This window comes from Zootoca vivipara, chromosome 2, assembly GCF_963506605.1.
Source record: "Zootoca vivipara chromosome 2, rZooViv1.1, whole genome shotgun sequence".
Classification (NCBI taxonomy): Eukaryota; Metazoa; Chordata; class Lepidosauria; order Squamata; family Lacertidae; genus Zootoca; species Zootoca vivipara.
This window is the reverse complement of record NC_083277.1, coordinates 42,690,098-42,703,303: the sequence shown is the minus strand read 5'-3', so window position 1 is coordinate 42,703,303 and position 13,206 is coordinate 42,690,098. Positions and strand designations below refer to the sequence as shown.

The 13,206-nt window shown below is 42.9% G+C and overlaps 1 protein-coding gene across 1 annotated transcript in view; it reads right to left on the bottom strand.

The window, feature by feature from the left end:
• DENND6A (DENN domain containing 6A) overlaps positions 1-2,483 on the bottom strand; it is a 30,833-nt gene extending 28,350 nt beyond the window's left edge. The window contains exon 1 of the mRNA XM_035106377.2: positions 2,109-2,483. Within this exon, the coding sequence (XP_034962268.1) occupies positions 2,109-2,303 (195 nt within the window). The 5' untranslated portion in view covers positions 2,304-2,483. The remainder of the gene's footprint in view (positions 1-2,108) is intronic.
• Positions 2,484-13,206: the final 10,723 nt, after the last annotated feature.

The window sequence follows — 13,206 nt, the reverse complement described above, 5'->3', positions numbered from 1 at the left end:
ATCTACTCCAAATACATTAGAGTTATAGAATCCACTATTTTACAGGATATTCCCCCGTCCCCCAGAGTGAAAAGTTTGGGACCAACTGTAATCTATTATGCATATCTTAACATGATTGGAGTTCATAAAACACAAAGGAACTAAGTCTTTTATGTGCCCTGTGGAACTCCCTATCTCTTTCAGAAGTCTTCTGTCAACTGTACTCTTTAGACAAGCCTTCAAAATAAGATTTTTAAGGGTCCCTTCCAACTCTACAGTTCTATGATTCTATATCTTTATTGTAAGCTGCCTTGATATATTTTATGAAAGTGTGGATTATAAACAGTTAAATAAATAAATAATAACCCCCTTAGTTAATACAAATTGGTGAAGGCCAATGAAAGCTGAAGATCAGGATGCATGTAGATAGATGACAGTGTCTTATGCGCTCTGGATATGAACGGAACTCCCAACAAAAACTATTGCAGAACAGACTTGCCCCTCACTTGAGTTCAGATATGGCTTTTACGCTTTCCAGGCTCACTGAACAAACACTAATATACCATTACCGTGTGACAACTGTAATGGCCCTTTACAATAAAGCTCACAGTGTAATGATCCTCAGCAATCAAGTACGTATAGCCTTGGGCTTATCACTCTCTGCTGCCTTCTCCTAATGCACCCCATCAGTGGAATCCCAAGGACTTTCACTTGCACAACATGGCCTCCCCTTTCTCTTCCTCCTCTGTGCCCCAAAATTGACTGGGTCATGAGAAAAAAGGCACCAGGATCATTCCATCCAGAAAGATGCAATGCTTGCACATGTTGAAGTCCACCCCGTGTCTCCCAAGCTTAACTTGCCTCACAGGGCTATTAGGGTGGTTTAGACTGAGTTATCCAATTTTTATAACTGAGTTTTTTAGAGAACTGATGAGGAAAATTATAAGACCCAAATATCACAATTAACCTTGTATTTTGCTTCCAGTCACATACTGCATTTGATACATGAAAAACAAATCCTGGACTAAAAAGGTACAGTACTTGGGAAAAGAGTCTGGGCGGAATACAGTAGCTACTTTTCTCAAACAAGCCAATCTTGAAGGACCCCTGTAACAAGAGCGCTCTTTTTTAAAATTTTATTCCTTTTGCTATCACTTTCGTTAATGAAGCAGCCTCCTTTCCCGCTTTCGAAACAACGGAGCCTCTTGGACAGGCATCCCCAAACTTCAGCCCTCCAGATGTTTTGGACTACATTTCCCATCTTCCCCGACCACTGGTCCTGTTAGCTAGGGATCATGGGAGGTGTAGGTCAAAACATCTGGAGGGCCGCAGTTTGGGGATGCCTGCTCTTGGACAAGGAAAGTAGAGGCTCTTGAGAGCAACAGCAGCTGATAAAAGGAGAGCAGCCCAAACTCCGCACATTTCAAAACACGTTACACTCGTCTTCTTTTGCTATTACTATGCGGAGCAAACCCCTTCATGGATCAATGCCTTGTCGTGGCGAAGGGGCTTGAATAACTCAGAGAAGCTATGAGCTATTCCATGCAGGGCCACCCAAGATGGACAGGTCATAGTGGAGAGTTTTGACTAAACGTGATCCACCTGGAGAAGGAACTGGCAAGCCACTCCAGTATCCCTGCCAAGAAAACTCCATGGACAAAGGTGCAAGACAGGAGTGCCTGGCGTGCTATGGTCCATGGGGTCACGAAGAGTCGGACACGACTAAACGACTAAACAACAACAACAACATGCGGAGCAAAACCAGCAAACGGGGGGGAAATAGAGACACCCTCTTCTCTGGAAGCAGCAGTACTTTTTTCCTGAATAGCAATAATACATAACGCGCCAAAAAAACGATTAAGAGCCGCTGTATCAACAAAGACAGCCGGGCGCAAAACACAGCCGCCTACAAAGCCAAGGAGCTGGACACCGACCTACAGCGCCCCGAGGAGATGTCGGGCGAGTCTCCACTCCATCCTCGCCGAGCAGCATTCCCACGACCCGTGTCAGCCCCCGGGCAAAGGAAACGAGCCAGCCCCGCCTTTGCCTGCCCTCTTCCCCACCTGCAGCCAGAACCCGCCGCATCTCTCCTGGTCGGAGGACGCGGTCCTAAGGGCTTCCCCGCTCACCTCCACTGCCTGCCCGAGCTCCAGGTCGAAGCCCACCACGCACACACAGTGCAGCCAGGCCGAGAAGCGGTCCCAAGGCAGCAGCGGCACCAGGCGCCCGCCCGGCGCGCATTCCGAGAGCTCCCGAGCCTCCTCCGAGGAGCCCGCCCGCTTCGCGCTTCCGCCGCCGCCATCGCCCGGCTTCCGCAGGGACATAGTGATTGGCGGCGCCGCACCGAAACGGCCGCCGGCAGCCGAGCAGCAGCCGGATCCCCCCTCACTCTCCCCTTAAGCCGCCGTGCAGCCGGTTCAGCCAGAAACCCCGAGGGAGGGTCACGTGACGCGTCTCTGGGGCCGCGGCCGCCCCTAAACCTTCCCCCCTCCCACTACGCTATGGGAACGTCCACAGCAGACCGAGAAGAGGGAGGCGGAAGAGTCCAAACGAGCATCATAGGGGTGGAGACAAGCGGAAGGGAGGAGAATAGCACTTGGCGGCCGCAGAAAGGAGGGGGGGTATTTCGTCCGTCTTTGGAGGGGGTGTAGGAAGCTTCTTCAAGGATTTTTTTTTAAAAAAAAAACCTCCCAAAGAATATGCTATGTTCACTAGGTTGGTGGTAGCCTACAGAACCTCAGGGGAAGGAGTTTTCCTACCCATATTACTGTACTTTCAAATCGGCCTTTTCACCACCTTGAATACCCAGCCATAGAGCGTTCCAGGCGCTTCTCCGGTTATATTTAGCTCAAGGCCCTTTAAAACGGCAACTTTGTTGGCGTAAGGTTGGGAAGCACTTTAAGGTCGTGGCATTTGATCCAGTCCCATGCACTGAGGCAGGCTTCTCATCTCCATTCTGGTACAGTATTATAGACAAAAACACACACACACACAAATGATTTTGACTTTGCTTTAATGAAGCCAGAATAACTACAGGTCTCTTCTCTATTTGCAACCAGGAACATTAAGCAGAATTCTAACTGCATAATTCATATGCAACCCACATTTGTAGGGTACAGTATTTGCTACCTTGCTCTCAAAGGGTCTTCCAAGGCAACTTACAAAGGAGCTTACAAATGAACTTTCAAAATAACAGCAAACAAAGCTTTTTAGTACCCTTTAAGCTTTTTGGGTGGTTTATAAAATAAGTTACATCTTTATATGCAGGAATTGATCCTGAATATATATCAACACCTATATATTTTCCTCTCCAATTTGAAGGTGCAATTTTTAATACTCATGTGGGGATGGGTAAATTCCATCCTTCCCGCTGCTATACTTCACTTTGATTTGGGGTGTATCTATGCAACTGCTATGAACTCCCCCCCCCTACATTCCATAAGATGCCTGTCACAGATCTGCACCCAAGCCTAGGGTAGCACTGAAGTTGTATCTGATCTGGCACCAATGGGAGCTTTTATCCTGACACAAATAGCAGGCACTAGGATTTGGGATGGGGGAGAAATCCCATGCCTTTGGCTAATTAAATAATCTATTGCCTATTGCCTTTTAAACTATAGAGAGGTATTGTTTTTGTTTGTTATTATGGTATGTATTTTTGTGTTTTTATATTGTAAACTACTCTAATATCTTTGGGTGAGGGGCGATACAAAAACTTAATAAATAATAGGAATAATAAAAAATAATGCTAGGGATTGAACCTGAGAGCCTCTGCATGGAAAGCAGATGCCACACCATGTAGCTGCACAGCTTCCCTAAGATAGAGCCAATACTTCTGGCTTTCTGGCTTTCCTCAGTTCAAAATTGGGTCATTAACTAATATAAATGATTGGCTAGCCAAGCACATACATGATTATATAGACCTGCTCTGGTATCCAGATGAGAAGGGGGCATTTTGCTTATCACCAATGTAAAGGTGTTAGGGCAGTTTCACAAGACACCAAAAAGAGGGTCCCACCCCCATGCATATTCTGTAAAGTGATTTTTTAAATTCTACACTAACTAATGTAATGTAAATTTTACAATCACATTACAGAACTTTCATTTGGAGCTTCAAAGATTAGCTCTATCAATTTTTCAACAAGCAAGTGATTGAATTAAACATTGAATAGTTGCTCTGATAGTTAGCTCTGAGGAGGAGCTCTAATAATTTATTGATTTCTTTCATTTTACATGGTAAAGGTTAAAAAGAGCTTTGACGTATTTTCCATGAATGAAAATGCGCATTAAAACAAACCAGGAAATTGCTCCTCAGTCCTCACTATGTCTCCTGTAGTTCTATTTCTTGGGGATAAAGGTACTGTGAACCTTAAGCATTATGTAACCATTAATTGCATTATAATTATTAGCTAGACTAAAACTAGTTAGATTAGTGCCTTGAAGCACACGTCTATGTTTTCTCTCTCTTCAATCTAGACTTATATTCTAGGGAAGCTTTCACAAATTATGCTAATAACGTATTTTATCTGGAATGTGTCCCTTGTAGATGTTTCTACTGCAAAGAGAAAATGCATTTTAATCAAATGTACATTCTAGCCTTTGTAAGTTTGACAATTAAATTACAGTACAGTACAGTACTTATATAAGCGATGGAACAGTGTGAAATTAAAGTTGCCTATAGGGGGCCACTCTCGACTATGAGAACCTTTTGCTCCTACAGAATGTGCTAAGGTTGTGTGAGAGACAGTGTGAACCAAAGCATGTTTACTCAGAACTCCAATGAAGCTTGCTCCTAGTAAGAGCATTTAGTGTTGCAGCCTGAGCCAAGCTTCTCATACAATATTTTGTATTTGGGTGTATAAACCTGATTACAAAAATTGACATTTGCAAAAGGTACCGTACATATTATTCACTTGTTGTTGTGATGGCCACCAACTGAATGGCTTGAAAATACTAATTAATGGGAAATAAGGAGCAGCAACTAATCTTGATAGCTATAAATTACCTTCAGAATCAGAGGCAGGGTGTGTCTGAATATCCTGTCACTGGGCAACAACAGCAGGAAGCTATTGCTCTTACGCAGGCATCCTCAAACTTCGGCCCTCCAGATGTTTTGGACTACAATTCCCATCATCCCTGACCACTGGTCCTGTTAGCTAGGGATCATGGGAGTTGTAGGTCAAAACATCTGGAGGGCCGCAGTTTGGGGATGCCTGCTCTTATGCCATAACTGTGAGCTTCCCATAGGCATCTGGATGCAGAATTAGATAGGCCTTTAGTCTGGTCCAGCAAGGCCCTTTATTCATTCCTGTTAATTTTATTCAAACAAGAATTACAAATATAGTCAATGCTATAGTTTGAACTGAACCCTCAGATACCTGAAAATAAGTGTCACTGAATTCAGTAGGACTTGCTTCTGGGTAAATTGCACTCTACTGTATATATATTTGCCTTTTCCAACTAGGAAAATAGCTGAAAATAGAAAACTTCACTATTGTATTTATTTGCTTACAAAAAGGAAGGTTTTATTATTTGGGTCTGGAAAAGGTAACATGTATGGAAATAATCACTCAATTTATTCTACATCCTCATAAATACTTTGTAATCATGTTTCTCAAACAAGATCCCTGTTGCTTATGGCAAATCTCTTTTGAAATTTAAGGCAGTTTGTGATACGGCATTAGGGACTGCTGTTCAAAACAAAACAAATGATTGGGCATGTCCAAACCCTTGAGTTCCCAACCTATCTATTTGGATCCCTGCCACTTTGTAGACATCAGTGTTATCATTCAGAAACAGAAGAAACAAACACGTCACGCTAAAGAGCTCAAGAAACAAACACCCCTACAATGTTCTTTATATACAGTGTATATATATTTATAATGCAGCTGAAGGCAATTCAGTTATGTTTATAAACATAAATTAATTTAGCTGCCCTGAATCCATTTTTGGGGGTGTATATTCCATCACAGGACAATTGCATTCTCATATCATATTCCATATATCATATAATAAGAGCATCATCAACATCATAAAATATATTGTGAACCACCCTGAGATCTTCGGATAACAGGCAGTATATAAATTTAATCAGAATAAGAATAACATATCACCCACTCATTTAAAAACACAATATACCTGCTGAAAATTGAGAAGCAGCAGTTAATTTCTCATGGCAATTAATAAAAAGCAGACTGAAATAACTTATATGTCCATGTCCAAATAACGGGGCCATAGCGGGTAGCGCTGTGATCTAATCTACTGAGCCTCTTGGGCTTGCCGATCAGGTCAGTGGTTCGAATCCCCGCAATGGATGGGGTGAGCTTCGTGCACTCTGGTTTCCGTCACAGTGTTCTGTTGCGCCAGAAGCAGTTTAGTAATGCTACCTTTTTACCTATTGGGGCCATGTGTATTTCCTGAGTGAGGGAATTCCATAGGTGCAGGGTAACCAGCAAAAAGGACCTGTTTCCTTGGTTCCAGAGATCATCTATCCAGAAAGTCTAACTCGGTGATTGTAAAATGGTGATGGTGGAGAACCTGTGGTTCTTCAGATGTTTTTGGATTCCTACCTCCAATCAGTGCCAGCCAGCAAGGCTAATGGTGGGAACTTTCTCAGCCCTGCTACATAGGATTCTACGATATGGATATGCTAGAGCAGGCTTCCTCAAATTTGGCCCTCTATATGCTTTTGGCCTACAACTCCCATGATCCCTAGCTAGCAGGACCAGTGGTCAGGGGTGATGGGAACTGTAGTCTCAAAACATCTGGAGGGCCAAGTTTGAGGAAGCCTGTGCTAGAGACTGAACCTGGGAATATACGCATACAAACATGTGTTTTTACCACTGACCTATGACTGCCCCCCAACTTAAAACATTCTCTTTCAGGTGGGAGGGATCGGGTTGTAGCTTGATGTAATCATCAGAATCACAAATCACTACTATGACTAGCGTTCTCATGGGGGCCACCTTCTGCAGGCCTCATCCCAGCAGCCCACGAGGCGAGGTGAGGCAGTTGTCTCAGGCAGTAGACCCGGCTTCCTCTGTCACTCGCCTCTTTCGCCTCCTCTGCACCGACTCGTGTTGCTGCCACGGCCACCTCCTTCGTGCCTGCCCAACGCTGTGTTGCTGCTTTTGCCACTGCCTCCACCACCTCCAGGCCTACACGCTGCTGTGGCTGCCTCCTTTGCACCTGGCAGCGGGTTTTTTTGGCAGCAGGGGAGACAGGCATGCATGGAAGAGGCAGCTGTGGTGGTTGGTGGCCATGGAGCAGGTGGCAGGGTGGGAGGGGCATTTTCTGTATTTCCTGAAGTGGCAAGGAGACCTGGGTTCATCCTGGTAATGCATGGGGCCAGAGGCAAAGACCGGGTGAAGCAATGGCTGTGATGTTGACTTTTGATTGTGAGGCTGCATTTCAGCCACACAAAATTTGGGAGTTTCTACACATGCACATGACCATTCAGTCAAGCAGGAGGTATTATCACAGTTCAATGACATCTTACAATCATTTGAGGAAGGTGCAGATCAGATACAGGGAGAGGTGTGGGCCCGGGGAGAGTCATAGGGGAGGAAATAGAGATAAGCCTGGAGGGCGTTGTTTGGCTCTTAGGCCTCAGGTTTCACATCCCTATTGAAGCTATTAGTTTTAAAACACTGTTTTAAAATGTTCCTTCATTCTGAAAAAGCAAACATTTTAAAAAATATGATTTTAATTCCCCCAATCTCCATTTCAGGCCTCAGTAAAATAACGACAACCCCCTTCAAGCTTTCACGGTTCTACTCTCACACAGAGCTGACAACTAAATTTAATTATAGAATCACAGCCTACAAAATGTCTTAATTTTTTTATTCTGAAGTAGAACCAAGTAGAATCTACTTAGTGTCTTGCATTTTTATTGCAAACTTTGGACGTGTACTTTACCAAAACATTTTGAACTGCCCTTTCTTTCTATATGCCAGCACAAGAGGACATTTGCTGACATTTTGTAAACCAAACAGCTTTGTCTTCTCCCTAAAGCATTTTAACTGATGCATTTTAGCTAGTTTGTTTTTTATGAAAGGATGATGGGAAGCTTTCCTGGCAAAAAAATGCTGATAAGCATTGGCAACCTGCCAGGCAGCAGCAAGGTCTAAGTAGATTAGTGTAGTCAGAACTGGTTGTCTGTATTGCGTAACTTTCCATAAATTATTATCTAAATTCTATATTAATTTCTGGACCCTTGATTTAGCTCAAGTCATTTTGCAGGTCAAGTATCATGATATGCCAGCTACCATTTTTTTTGTGTCTAGTCTTATGAAATGTTGCCTTAACTTCAGACTCTGAACACTGAAAATAACAGATTATTATTCCCTTTTTTAAAAAAGAACTGACATCTTGATCATAAACATATTTCCTTGCATTTAATATTATTTTTAGCTAGATAATTCTAAGCATGCTTAGATATACCAGGAGATCATGGTTATATTCATATTTTTTTAATATATACTGTACAAAACTGTACACACAAAATAATAAAACATGATATGATTGATAAAAAATGGATCACTAGTGGGGTTAAATACTTACCGTAATAATTACTTTTATTTGTGAACCTTTCATCATTTAGGGTTCTCACTCCTTAGCTCTTACTTTTGCCTCAGCTAAATATTCTGTAATGTTTTTTTTTTAAGGAGACAAGAACTGCATTGAATTTCTATTGACCCCTCCAGTCTGTTCCTTGCTTTCCTCACATTGCATACCCAGTTTCTTACACACTCCTCCTTCCCTGCTTCTTGCTCCTGAAGTAGTTTCTCCACTGCATCTGCAGTCCTGCAGCCTGCTCCATTAACCTTGACCTATCTTTCCCCTTCGTCCTCATCCTCTCGTTCATTTCTTCCTTTGCTAGGAAGCCTTCAGGCTGTTTCTGTCTTATGGCTCCTACAAATGTGTGTCCCCCCCCCCAGATTCCTTCCAGGAAGAAGAAAACCAAACCCAACCTGAATATCACATTTCCTTTTCCTGAAGCTTCTCCAGTCTTTCCATCTTCAAGATTTCTTAGGCCCCATCTGCACTATATATTTAAAGCAGTATCATATTTCTTTAAACTATATTGGCTTTTCCTAAAGGATAATGGGAGTTGCAGTTTGTCAAGGGTGCTGAGAATTGCTATGCCCCTTACAGAGCTACAATTCCCAAACTGGTTTAACAATCAACCCCCTCTACCCAGGATACTCTGATACTTGTTGCTTGTAACAAAGTGCATTTCCCAGGATTCTTTGCAGAATGCCATTCTATTATACTGCTTTAAATGTATAGTGCAGATGGGATTATACATCTATATGTGGTATATATAGCATATATATATGGTGAGAGCTAGACCAAAAAGAAGACTGATTGCCGAAGAATTTATGCTTTTGAATTATGGTGCTGGAGGAGACTCTTGAGAGTCCCATGGACTGCAAGAAGATCAAACCTATCCATTCTTTAGGAAATCAGCCCTGAGTGCTCACTGGAAGGACAGATCCTGAAGCTGAGGCTCCAATACTTTGGTCACCTCATGAGAAGAGAAGACTCCCTGGAAAAAACCCTGATGTTGGGAAAGATGGGGGGGCACAAGGAGAAGGGGACGACAGAGGATGAGATGGTTGGACAGTGTTCTCGAAGCTATGAACATGAGTCTGACCAAACTGCGGGAGGCAGTGGAAGACCGGAGTGCCTGGCGTGCTCTGGTCCATGGGGGTCACGAAGAATCGGACACAACTAAATGACTAAACAACAACAACAACAGCAAATAAGAGCAATTAGGTTCTTACTTATGATGACTATCATAGAATTACGGAGATGTGTGGCAACCTTTCCTTTGTCTATGGTAGCAACTCTATCTGAGCAGGTGTGTACCATGGCAAAAAACTAGTAAGGATGAAAAAGAGGCAACATCTGTCAAAAACCCATCATTTCTAAATGGCAGTTTCTGCAAACTGAATAAGTGCATTTAAGCCCTTTTCTAGTTTACTTCACTGGATCACTCCTAAATTATTCTGAAATCCCTTATTGAGTTCATTGTTTACAATATGTAATTATTTTATTCTTAATATTTAATGTTGCTTAAAAATATTACCAAAAAGGCTGCATCTTAAATAATGGAGCCATACTGCTACAGTTACACACCTGCAGAAATATTTTGAGTAGCTTAACGTCATTATATGATCCATTAAATTAGGAGAACTGTACATGCAGTAAGAGTGAGGCAATTAGCATGTAAGAATTTGCAGAACTGGCCTCTCTGTTCCCCACACATAGAAACACACCCATGTTTACACACGATAACATCTTTAACCAAGACAGAAAGGAATTTAGAATACAAAAACATATAGTACAAAATGTGCCATCATGACATCTCAAGCAAGGGCCTGAGATTAATAACAAACGTTAGCAATTATATGAGGACTTGAAAATAGAAACAACATACATACAGCAAATGGAATGGAAAGCACTTCCTTTAATGGTAGTTTACATGGAATTTGTCACATTAGAGCCATGGGTATTTGCATCAACCTTGAAATCTAGAGCATGGACAGGATACTGGTACAGTATAGGAAAGGGGGAGTGATCCTAAATGAAGTATTTGATGGTGTACTGCCTATGGCATGGGTGAGGAACTAGTGGCCTGTTGGGAGGATCCGCCCTGTAGCATCCACCTCGCAGTAGCATAACAATTAATGTTACAAAAAAACCCCTCCCATTTACAAGACTTGGAGCTTTTTCCTGAGCCTACCGGTAATTGCCAAACTGAGGTCAATTTCTGGAAGTATGGCACTTACTTGGGAGTAAGTCCCAATGATATCAGTGGTGTTTACTTCTGAGTAGACATGAATAAAATTATGGTGTTCAGTATACTTTCCAGGTTATAAAGCCCATGAGCATAATTGCGCTTACCTCTGAGTAAGAGACCGGGAACACAAAATATCCCAAATGAATATTGTCAAATATGGTGTCAGATGCGGCTGCTGAAAGTGGTGCTCTGGAAGTGCCACCAATGTAGGTACTTGCAAAGTGCTGTGACTTTGCCCTTTGATTCCAAAACACTGACAACGGGTCACCCCACATCACCATTGTGTTGTCAGGTAACTGACAGGTAGCCAATCTCACTTACATGTCAAATTTGCTACACACACCCTGCCCCTAGCCAGATCCAGTTCTGACTTCTATCCTAGACAATAGAAAGCGTTGTGCTATAATATGCCCTATGAGGTTTTTCAAACAAAAATGAACCCAAGGAAGCAGAAGTAAGTGCCCTTTTTCTTTGTTAGGGTGATTTACTATACCATATTATATATTGGAATTGGGGAAGTAAAATGTTCCACAAAACTATGTTAAGCTGTTTTGTTGCTTAATTATACATTATTGCATTGATTTAGGCATTGTTCCTGCATTGCAGGGGGTTGGACTAGATTACCACCAGGGTCCCTTCCAATTCTACAGTTCTATTGTCACTTCTTCTGCTGAAGATCAGTGCATGCTGAAGATCAGAGGCCTAACTTATTCAGACTGTAATCTTACCCCACCTATCCAGAAGTAGTTTCTCCACTGGGCACAATTCTGACTAGACATGTACAGGACTGCACTGTTACTCACATCTTTCCCCTGGCCTTTGAAAGTTAATGCATTTTGTTTTGTGGGACCCACCTCTTTTGTGGAATTTATACTGTCCTGTTCTGGCTGGAATGGTTTTACTTGTTTTTTTATAATTATAACTGTTTCATTTGTTTTTATAATTGTATGTTATATTGTTGTAACCTGCCCTGGGAGCTTATAGCAAAGGGCCGAAAATACATCTTAAATCCTATCAGCAGTACTGCCTCCCACTGTCCTTGGGATCTCATGTCCCTGATTATTATGGGGCTTGTTTCCTCCTGCTGCTATTACACTCTGATGGTTTCTCCTGTCTGTGCACTGGAAATGTAAGCAAGAACTAAGGCTCTCTGGGACTTGTGGTTTTCGGCAGAATGTGTTAAACAAAGAGGGATTCGTCACTTCTGTCCCTTAAAACTACAACCCTGAGTGTTTCCTGTCCAAGCAACCTTGTGCTCTTATTCTATTCTGTAAGTTAGCCTGGGATAGCAGATCCCTGTGTATGTTCCAACGCAGATTCTGATTGACTCTAGCAAATCTTACAAGACCTGGAAACTCTATATAGCTACAGGGAAATAAGCTTTCATAAACTTCCTCAAGCACCCTCAAGTGTCCAACTTCCTCAAGCAGGGGTGGGGAACTCTTTTCAGCCACATTCCCTCACGGGTAACCTGGGAGCAGGTACCGGTATTTGCCACCAGTGGGTTTATGTATGCATTTAAGTGGCAAAGGCAAAGGCAAAGGTACCCCTGACCATTAGGTCCAGTCGTGACCGACTCTGGGGTTGCGACGCTCATCTCACATTATTGGCCGAGGGAGCCGGCGTACAGCTTCCAGGTCATGTGGCCAGCATGACAAAGCCACTTCTGGCGAACCAGAGCAGCACACAGAAACGCCGTTTACCTTCCTGCTGTATCAGTACCTATTTATCTACTTGCACTTTGACGTGCTTTCAAACTGTTAGGGACCGAGCAACGGGAGCTTACCCCGTCACGGGGATACGAACCGCCGACCTTCTGATCGGCAAGCCCTAGGCTCTGTGGTTTAACCCACAGCGTCACCCGCGTCCCTAAGTGCATTTCAGTTGCACTTACCATAGTTCCAAATAAACCTCACAGTATAATTTTTGAAAGTGCCACTGTCTATAGCTAGTTATCTTCCACCTTTGGGTTGGGGTTTATTCAGTGTTTGCCTCTGTCCTTTCTAATTTGATTGTTGATGTGTACAAGTGTACAAACAACAAGCCTGTGCACGCTTAGATTGGAGTCCATGCAAATGGGGTTTCTGAGTAAATCCTGTACATATCCACTGAAAAAAACAAGAATAACATTGAGTTCAATAGGCCTCAGTAGGGCTGCCAATCCAGGACTCTGTCCCAGACCTTAAGTGCCCCATTCAGCAGGAGGGACCCCAAACGTGGCAGGGCTGGTCTACCAGAGTTTGTAGTAAGTTTGTAGTAAGTAACACAGTAGTACCTCGGTTTACAAACACATTTGGTTCCAGAAGTCTGTACTTAACCTGAAGCGTACTTAACCTGAAGCGAACTTTCCCACTGAAAGTAATGGAAAGTGGATTAATCCGTTCCAGATGGTCCGTGGATTACTTAAACTGAAAGTACTC